Source organism: Cebus imitator, unplaced genomic scaffold (genome assembly GCF_001604975.1).
Source record: "Cebus imitator isolate Cc_AM_T3 unplaced genomic scaffold, Cebus_imitator-1.0 Scaffold449, whole genome shotgun sequence".
In the NCBI taxonomy this organism is placed as follows: Eukaryota; Metazoa; Chordata; class Mammalia; order Primates; family Cebidae; genus Cebus; species Cebus imitator.
In genome coordinates this window covers 2980795-2990575 of record NW_016107764.1, presented here as the reverse complement: position 1 = coordinate 2990575, position 9781 = coordinate 2980795, and the positions used below count along the sequence as shown (strand labels likewise).

General features: G+C 54.7%; 2 protein-coding genes across 3 annotated transcripts in view; one reads left to right on the top strand and one right to left on the bottom strand.

The window, feature by feature from the left end:
• Positions 1-4784, bottom strand: part of HSF1 (heat shock transcription factor 1) — a 16572-nt gene extending 11788 nt beyond the window's left edge. Inside the window, exon 1 of one of the 2 annotated variants that reach the window (XM_017511651.2) lies at positions 4490-4784. In XM_017511651.2, coding sequence (XP_017367140.1) covers positions 4490-4606 — 117 coding nt within the window. In that variant the 5' untranslated portion in view covers positions 4607-4784. The remainder of the gene's footprint in view (positions 1-4489) is intronic. The other variant, XM_017511652.2, reaches the window with a different exon arrangement.
• A 223-nt stretch (positions 4785-5007) lies between these two features.
• Positions 5008-9781, top strand: part of BOP1 (BOP1 ribosomal biogenesis factor) — a 30133-nt gene continuing 25359 nt past the window's right edge. Inside the window, exons 1-2 of the mRNA XM_017511645.2 lie at positions 5008-5106; positions 7048-7257. Coding sequence (XP_017367134.1) covers positions 5008-5106; positions 7048-7257 — 309 coding nt within the window. The remainder of the gene's footprint in view (positions 5107-7047; positions 7258-9781) is intronic.

Sequence of the window (9781 nt, the reverse complement as noted above, 5' to 3'; positions counted from 1 at the left end):
GGCCTCCCAAAGTGCTGGGATTACAGGCTTGAGCCACCGCGCCCGGCTTCTTAATTTCTTAATGGTGTATTTTGAAGAGGAGATATTTTTAACTTTGATGAAGTAGACTTTATCAATTTTTTCCTATTTTGTGATTTTGTGTCCTAACTCAAGATTAAAAGAGTTTTTTTTCTCGAGAAGTTTTGTTGTCTTAGCTCATATTTAATCTCCAATCCATTCTCAGTTTTGTATACGAGGTAAAGGACAAGGCTCACATTTTTGTTTATGGATGTCCCATTTTCCCAGCACTGTTTGTTGAACAGATTATTATTTCTCCATTGAACTAATGGCAGCTTTGTCAAGATCAACCGGCCTTGGATGGGTGAGTCTATTTCTGAAACAAATAGTCTGCTCTGTTTGTTTACATGTTTATATTTATGCTTATATCATCCAGTCTTGATTATTAGAGCTTTATAGTGAGTCTTGGGATCAGATAGTGTAACTCTTCTAATTTTGTTCTCCTTTTAATAACACTGTTTTCTGTTCCATGACCATACTGTTTCTCTCCATTTATTTAGGCCTTTAACTTACCCAGTTTTTTTTTTTTTTTTTGAGATGGAGTCCCAGTGTAGTGGCATGATCCCAGCTCACTGTAACCTCTGCCTCCCAGGTTCAAGTGATTCTTCTGCCTCAGCCTCCCAAGTAGCTGGGATTACAGGTGCATGCCACCATGCCCAGCTAATTTTTGTATTTTGGTAGGGACAGTTTTACCACGTTGGCCAGGCTGGTCCTGACACCTAACCTCAGGTGATCCTCCTCGGCCTCCCAAAGAGCTGGGATTACAGGCGCGAGCCAGAGTGCCTGGCCAAATGTTTGCTGTTTTCAAGTTTGGGCCAGGCTCTTGTTGCCCTGCTTGGGAAAGGTGTGGTGCCTGGTGGTGAGTGGCAGCTGGACCCCTCTGGGAGGGCGCACAGACTCTGGAGGTGGTTTCACCATGTTCCGGCGCTCACTTAGTTAAGCCTCTTCACATCATGAGCCTCAGTTTTCTTATCTAGAAAGTGGTCATTGTGCCATCTACATGAATGGCTGTGGACAGAACAGGACAAAGACCAAGAGGGCTTGACCTCGTGTTTTGCACAGAGGCTGTGCAAGGGCGGCCGTGTGCTTCTCACGGCCGTACCTGGAGGCACTCTGGTCCAGGGATACATCGGGGCCTCCAGACCCTGTAGCGCTCCTCACAGCTACCGCTGTGGGACCTTTAGCATCTTGGGCCAAATGCCGACCTTTAAGGGTGGGGCCAGTGGGCCTGCTGGGTCCTGGCAGCTCTTAGAACCAGGGAAGCAGGAGTGGCCCTGCCTGCTGTGGGAGCTCTGGACACGATCTGGGGCCAGGGTCTGGGTGACTGGGTGTGGCCAGGTCAGCTCTGCTTCTGTCAATCCTCATGTGTTCACGAGTGGACGCCTTGCCCCTTGCCTTACTGCAGGGATCACTGCTCCCAACTGTCCACCCAGAGACCCATCCCCTCCATCGTGGCCATCTGGCCGCTGGCTTTCAGTGGACCCCACCTCACGGGATAGGCCCAAGGCCTTGGTGACCTCCAGCTCTCTCAGTCTCAGGGACCCCCAGGGTCTCAGCACATTCTTCTAGAGTCCTTCCTGCTGCCAACGAGAAGAGAGCTGCACCCATGAGGCGCCAGGTGAAGACAGGTGTCCAGGAGCCCACATCTAAAGAGGCCCTCACTCTCAGGGCCATCCAAATGCAGGTGGGTCTTAAAAAGGAATGCCTCCGGGCCAGGCACGGTAGCTCAAACCTGTAATCCCAGCACCTTGTGAGGCTGAGGTGGGAGGGCCGCTTGAGTTAGGCAATATGGTGAGACCCTGTCTCCATTAAAACCTTAAAAAAGAAAAAAGCCAGGTGTGGTAGTGTGAGCCTGTGGTCCCAATGACTCAGCTGAGGTGACGGGAGGCAGAGGGTGCAGTGATCTGCAGTCATAGCCCTGCACTCCAGCCTGGGTGACAGGGACAGACCTTGTCTAAAAAATAATAATAATATAAAGAGTGCTTCCTATAAAGAGGCCCCGCTGGCCTCACCCTGATCCTGAGGCCTGGGTCTCCTGGAGTTCATCCCAACCTCCTTTTTCCAGAATAGGCAGCCAGGGCCAGAAAGCTCTGCAGCCCCTTGCCCAGCCTGGAGAAGGGCTTCTTTCCATTCTAAGTCAGTGCTTCGGTCTCATTTCATGCTAGCCCCCACTGCTATGTCCTACACCAACCATGGCCACTTCACACTAGCCAGGTGGAACCAACATTCACATTCCGGTCAGCTCCCCATCCCTCCCCAGGGAGAACAGGCCCACAGGTGGTGCACCTGTGAGTGGTGTGGGGGCCAGCCACAGGCCTGATCAGATCTGCCTCCTTTGCTCAAAAGCCCTGCCCAGGACATGCCTTGGTCCCAAAAACAGTACACTGGGACCTAACCCACACGCCTCATAATCTTTAAGCAGAAACGGCAAGCAGATTACAGGACAGGATAGATCATGCTAGTAGGATTAAGCTTAGAATATCCCAGAGAATCTTGGATGCCCCTCCCCCAAGGGGCAGGAGAGTACTTCTGAGAGTTAAGGGGAGTAAGAAAAAGAAGGGCTGGGTGCGGTGGCTCACTGTAATCCCAGCATTTTGGCAGGCCAAGGTGGGTGGATCACTTGAGGTCAGGAGTTCCAGACAAGCCTGGCCAACGTGGTGAAACCCCATCTCTACTAAAAATACAACAATTAGCCGGGAGTGGTGGCGTGCACCTGTAACCCCAGCTACTCAGGAGGCTGAGGCAGAAGAACTGCTTGAACCCGGGAGGTGGAGGTTGCAGTGAGCTGAGATTGTGCCACTGCACACTCCAGCCTGGGCGACAGAGCCAGACTCTCTCAAAAAAAAAAAAAAAAGAAAAAGAAGGATAAAAGAAGGCAGAAACATGGGAGAATTTCCTCTGCATAAGAATACCAAGGTCTAGAATGAAGAGATGGTGAAATGAAGTCAGGCTGCAGGAAGGTGCACTGCACCTTACCTTACTGGAACTTGGGAATGGGAAGCCAACGCAGGGGCATCAGCAGGACACACACAAAGTGTTTCTAACAAGAGTAAAGATTTCCAGTCTTCTCTTTATTCCCAAACACTCTGTAGGTAACGCAGAGCCTCAGTAAACGTGAGAAGCAGAAAACCTGGCCTCCTGGCTGGGACAGCTTCACTTCTCTTTTCTCATTCCTAACAGCATAAGGAGGCTGTGCAAACAGGAGGCACTCAGCAGAGCCTGAAGAACTCTGGAGTCTTAGCTCCTGGGAGGCCACACATGCTTGGTGGCACCCCGCCTGTCACAGTCCCTTGAAAAGCTCCCAATGATCAGTGGCTTTCTTTTTGTTTTTTGTCTGAGACAGGGTCTCACTCTTGCCCAGGCTGGAGTGCAGTGGCAGGATCTCAGCTCACTGAAACCTCTGCCTCCCAGGTTCGAGGGATACTCCTACCTCAGCCTCCCAAGTAGCTGGGACCACAGGCAAGTGCCACCATGCCCGGCTAATTTTTTGCGTTTTTAGTAGAGTGGAGGATTCGCCATATTGTCCGGGCTGGTCTTGAACTCCTGGCCTCAAGTGATCCAACCGCCTCTGCCTCCTAAAGTACTGGGATTACAGGCAGGAGCCACCCTGCTCAACCAATGTGGCCTTTCTTCAGGCCATCACTTGCCAGCCATGGGCTGTGGCTCTGCCCCTCACCGGACACGACGTCACAGCCGGGATGTGAACAGCAGATTCTGATCTCCAACTCCAGACAATCACTGATTTACTTCTGCAAACCGGAGCTGTCCGGTCTTGCAGGGTCAGATCATGTAAACAAGCCTGCTGCCAGGCAACTGAAGACAGAGACACGAAGAAAGACGCCCCATAAGGAATGAAAAAAAAACTCCTCTTGGGAAACCCAGATTCGGGATTTGGAAACGGGCTTGAGATCAACCTGAAGCTTCATAACGTCTTACTTTCTGTTTTCATGCCTTTCCTGTTCCACTACAGCAACGCCCTCCGTTTCACGTGCCAAGTCCTGACTTTCTCCGAATAGTTGCCGACCCAGCACCCCGTAGGCCATGCCCTGGGGACGCCGATGTCCCCTGGGGCACAGCGTCCGCTCGCGAAGCCGGGTGCTTGCCCCAAGTGCGGACACTTCCGCAACCGCCCAACCGCAGAAGCCCAAAGCACGGGACGCCCCATTCTCTTCATGCCAAGGAAACTTCGCTAGGGCAGGAATTAAACCGGGAGTGGGCCTCGCAGCCACTTTCCCAGCCTAAGGCTCTGGGTCTGGGCAAGCTCGGGACCCGTCGCCCTTCTCCGGCGGGGCCATGGCAGGCTCACCGCGCGGAAGCCAAGGTGCGACTGGGCCCGGCCCTTCAGTCCCCTCGCCGAGCCCTTCCCGCGCCGTCCGCCGCGGCCCTGCTCCCTCCGGGTCCCACAGGCCCCGCGCCCGGGCGCTGCCCTTACCGGGCTCCAGCATATGAGCGCGTCAGTGTCCGGGTCGCTCACGAGGGTCCACAGTTTGGTCAGGAAGGCCGGGACGTTGCTGGGCCCAGCCGCGCCGGGGCCCACGGGCAGATCCATGTCGGGGAAGGCGGGAAGAGGCGGAGGGAGCGGCCGCGAAGGGGGACCGAGGGCCGGGCTAGCGCCGTCGCCGCGCCAGCCGCCCAGGCCGCAGCGCCGCCCGCTGCGCACACACAGCTCCGGGGCCCAGCATGGCCGTCGCCATCTTGCAACGGGCGCGCTCCCGGCGCCGCCGCCGCCGCCGCCGCCGCCGCCGCCGGCGCCACCGCCCTCCGGCGTCACCCTGGCGCGCGCACGCAGGCCCCGACCCCGCCCCTGCCCCTCTGGGAGCCTGCGCGTGCTCGTCCCGCCTCCGCCGCCCGCCAATCGGGACCAGGCTGGGCGGGGCGCGCCCTCCTGCGCACGCGGCCCTATCGCTGCCGGAAGCGGCAGTTGGGCTCGCGGCCGGCGCGCGGCGGGGCATGGCGGGCTCACGGAGCGCGGGGCGCGCGGCGGTGCTGGGCGTGCGGCCGTGGAAGCGGCGGTCGGAGCCCGAGTTGGAGCCTGAGCCCGAGCCAGAGGTGACTGCGGGGATGCGGGGCGGCGGGGTGGCGGGGCGCGTCCCTACCGGGACCCGGCGTGCACGTGGCCGGGCGGGGGCCGGCGGGCCCGGCTGCTGCTGTCATCTGGGCCACCGTGTCCCGTAAGTCGGCCTTGCGCGTGGCCGCAGCTCCTCTCCGGGGGGCGTCCTAGGCAGAGCGGTCTGCGGGGTGAAGGATGGCGTTCGGGAAGCAAAGAAACGGGGGAGCGGGGAGTGGGGACGGGGCACCCCCTTGCAAGCAGCCTCTCCAGCGGTTCAGTTTGTGCATCCTGCCCTTTTATTAAAAGGGCTCGGCTTGCGCCCCCCAGTAAATGCTTAACCTACTTGGACGCTGCTTAATTTCGTTTTTATGCTCACGAGTTAGACATGAGAATACGACAACCTGAATAGAACCCATGTCTGCTGCATTTGCTGTGTCAGAACCCACTGTTGTTGTTTGCCAGCTCAGCCCCGGCTTGATTGTGGGGGTCGTCAAATTGGGTGGTGGAGGGAATGGACAGCCAGCCCCTCACAGCCCCCTCGGCCGCGCCGGGTTGTTGAAACTGCCCCGTTGCTTTGTGAAGCGAATTCATCCTGCTCCCCATCCCGACTGAATGACCCGCAGGCAGCTGTAGGCGCCAGCCAGGTTCTGCTTCCACCCTTGGGCTAAATGTGTGGAAGGAGCCAGGTGTGTTTGTACCAGATCAGGCATGCCATTTCCACTGGTTATTTTGATTGTGTAGCTAACTGAATACTGGAGACACATCATGACTCTGTGAGAGAGGCATTGTGTGAAGAAGATTCAGTATGCAATAGCTAATAAATTCGGCTCCTTCCTTCCGTGAGACTTGTAAACTATTAGGAAAACAGTAAAATCTAGAATTTTGCATTCAACTGCTTCCTTTTTCTTTCTTTTTTTTTGGGTGGGGGACAGAGTCTCGCTCTGTTGCCCAGGCTGGAGTGCAGTGGCTTGATCTTGGCTCACTGCAGCCTCAGCCTCCTGTGTAGCTGGGATTACAGGCGCCTGCCAGCACCAGCTAATTTTTGTATTTTTAGTAGAGATGGGGTTTCCACCAGGTTGGCCAGGCTGATCTTGAGCTCCTGACCTCAGGTGATCATCTACCCGCCTTGGCCTCCCAAAGTGTTGGGATTATAGGTGTGAGCCACTGTGCCTGGCCTTCAGCTGTGTCCTAAGAGTCTAAGTTCTGGTTCCACTTTTTAATGCCAGTGAAGGACCCCACACCGAGCGTGCTGGGGTCATGCAGTCAGCAGGGCTCTACTCAGAGGCAGCTGTGGTCCTGCTCAGAGAGAGGAGTGGGTGGGTTGACGTGTGGTTGCAATTAGAGTCCGCAGCGTCTCTGACTTGTCAGCCAGTCCTTTCAATTTACTGATCAACTGTTGGTCCCAATTTGGTTAAATGAGGAGGCTTCTTGTTTGAGGACTCCAATTCTCTCCCAGCCTCCGGCCCTTTTTCTGGTTAGTGACCTCATGGCTCTGAGGCCTTGGATGTCAGGGTGAGGTGTGGAGAGGACTCAGTCAGGCAAGCTGTGTGAGGGACCCAATGGAGTCCAGCCCAGCCTGACCCCACAGGGCCTCTGGAGTGGCAGTGGGCAGTAGAGAGCAGTATTGGTTTTGTGATGAGAGCTGAGCTCCAAGAAGGGGAGATTGTCCTTGAAAAGCCCTCTCCCTATGAGGTGCTGGGAATTAAAATGTTGATGTCAAAGGCAGGAAGCTGTCTTGTCAATGGAGGTAGAAGATTAGGAAGGTTCAAGTTGGGTGGATGGTTTTGGTGGAAGTTGGTGATTGCAGGGGGTGTGGTCCTGGAGGCCGCGCCACAGAGCTGCTGGCCGGTGCATGGTGGGGTGTGAGGCAGTTCTCCCTGCAGTGTTCATCCCCCCATGCCTGGAGGGGCAGTCATCACTAACCCACTGTTTCCTTGTAGCCCCCTCTCCTCTGCACCTCTCCTCTCAGCCACGGTGCCGGCAGCGATTCTGGCCTCTCCGACAGTGAGGAGAGTATGTTCTCAGGTCTGGAAGATTCCGGCAGTGACAGCAGTGAGGATGATGATGAAGGCGATGAGAAGGGAAAGGATGGAGCCGGCAGCGACAAGGGCCCTGGTGGAATGGAGAAGACCACCGAGGAGAAGGCTCAGGTGGGTGAACTAGGAGCCCCTGATGTGGGCTCTCCCCCACATGCAGGTGGCCTTGGGCTTTCTGAGCTGCACTGTACTACTTTCTCCACTGTTCCTTGGAACCCCAAGGCCTGTGTCCCTCCCTTGCTGCACCTGGGGCACACTTGGGCTCTAGGACGCTGGTTCCATCCCCACTTGTGTGCCACCCTCTGGAACTCTGAGAATCCACATGCCCAGGCCCTTCCCCTCAGATGCCGCGCGGGTGACGCTCTCGGTGACAGGCTGGGTTTCCACGAGGTGTGGATTCCACTGCCTGGGATTGAGTGGCAGGACCCAGCCAAGGCGGGAGCTGTGCAGTGTGGGCAGGGCTCAAGCAGGCGGCATGGGGGCCCCAGCCAGGCCTGACCCCACAGGGCGTCAGGGGCCGGAGCAGCCCACGGGCAGAAGGTTAGACATCGTACCTGTTGCAGCTATGGTGGGGGAGGGTGCACCCACTCTTATTGAGAACAACACGAAAACAGCGTAATTTAACTAAAACACACCATTATTCTTTTCCTTTTTTTTTTTTAGAGATGGAGTTTCACTCGTTACCCAGGCTGGAGTGCAATGGCGCGATCTCAGCTCACTGCAACCTCTGCCTCCTCGGTTCAGGCAATTCTCCTGCCTCAGCCTCCTGAGTAGCTGGGATTACAGGCATGCGCCACCATGCCCAGCTGATTTTTTGTATTTTTAGTAGAGATGGAGTTTCACTATGTTGACCAGGATGGTCTCGATCTCTTGACCTCGTGATCCACCCGCCTCAGCCTCCCAAAGTGCTGGGATTACAGGCGTGAGCCACCGCGCCCGGCCCTTTTTTTTTTTTTTTTTTTTTTTGAGACAGGGTCTTGCTTTGTTGCACAGGCTGGAATGCAGTAGAGTGATCTTGTCTCATGGCAACCTCCGCCTCCTGGGTTCGAACTGTTCTTCTGCCTCAGCCTCCCGAGTAGCTGGGACTACAGGCACATGCCACCACACCAAGCCGATTTTTTTTTTTATGTTTAGTAGAGACGGGGATTTCGCCATGTTGGCCAGGCTGGTCTTGAACTGCTGACCTCAGATGATCTGCCTGCCTTGTTCTCCCGAAGTGCTGGGATTACAGGTGTGAGCCACCACCCCAGCCCAGACCGGGTGAAACTCAATCTCAAAAAAAAAATGAAAACTGTTCTGGAAACGGTTTGTAAGGACTTGCTCTTCCAGTAGTTTCAGTGTCCTGGAAGTTATGGCCTTGGCTAGTGCAGAGGCTCCCGTGATAGAAACCCAGGAAAGAAGATAGAAAGCCATGTCTTGTTCAGTCTGTGTTAGCTGTGTTGGATTGGCCTGTTTACTGGGAAGAAAAGATTTAAAATCACATTTAATTCAGGCTTTCATTATAACACTAGTGTACGCAGAGAGAAAATGATGTGCTGTATCGACAGCGGTTTATAAGATCATGGACAACTGTGTTACTCCTTCTTGTTAAGATTTTAGAATTATACAGTACCAGGCCAGGCACAGTGGCTCATGCCTGTAATCCCAGCAGCTCGAGAGGCCTAAGTGGGAGGATCACCTAAGCCCAGGAATCCAGGCTGCAGTGAGCTATGATAAAACCACTGCACTCCATCCTGGGCGACAGAGCAAGACTCTGTTTCAAAAAAAACCTATAAGATATAATATCCTGAAAAATAATTTAGATACGGCATCAGCACCATTCAGTAGGGTGGAAGCTCCTACTCAGGGCCCTCACTCCTAACAGTGAACATAGTTAGTGGTCTGATGTGTGTCTTTCTGGGTCTTCTGTCCCTTTTTAAAATTAAGGATTTACATGTTAATGATTTTCTTACTATTGAATTCTTTCTGCTGGGCGCGGTGGCTCACGCCTGTAATCCTAGCACTTTGGGAGGCTGAAGTGGGCAGATCACCTGACGTCAGGAGTTCAAGACCAGCCTGGCTAACATGGTGAAACCACATCTCTACCAAAAATGCAAAAATTAGCCGGTATGGTGGTGCATGCTTGTGATCTCAGGTACTCAGGAGGCTGAGGCATGAGAAGAATCATTTGAACCCTGGAGGCGGAGGTTGCGATTAGCTGAGATTGCGCCACTGCACTCCAGCCTGGGCGACAGAGTGAGACTGTCTCAAAAATGGAAAAAATTTTTTTTCACATAATAATGGATGCAAAGCTGGGTGTGGTGGCTCACGCCTGTAATCCCAGTTACTTGGGAGGCTGAGGCAAGAGAATTGCTTGAACCCAGGAGGCAGAGATTGCATTGAGTTGAGATTGTGACACTGCACTCCAGCCTGGTGACAGAGCGAGACAATGCCTCAAAAAAAAGAAAAGAAAAGAAAAAACAAAACAAAACATATGCAAGTACCTGAAAGGTACCAGAGGTGTCCTGTGGGGTCTGGGGAAGGTGCCGTCTTCTCGCTGCTGACCTCCTGGCCTGGAGCTCCGGGTCCTCTGCGCTGCCGAGCGCGTGCCCGCCGCCTGGCCTGGAGCTCCGGGTCCTCTGCGCTGCCGAGCGCGTGC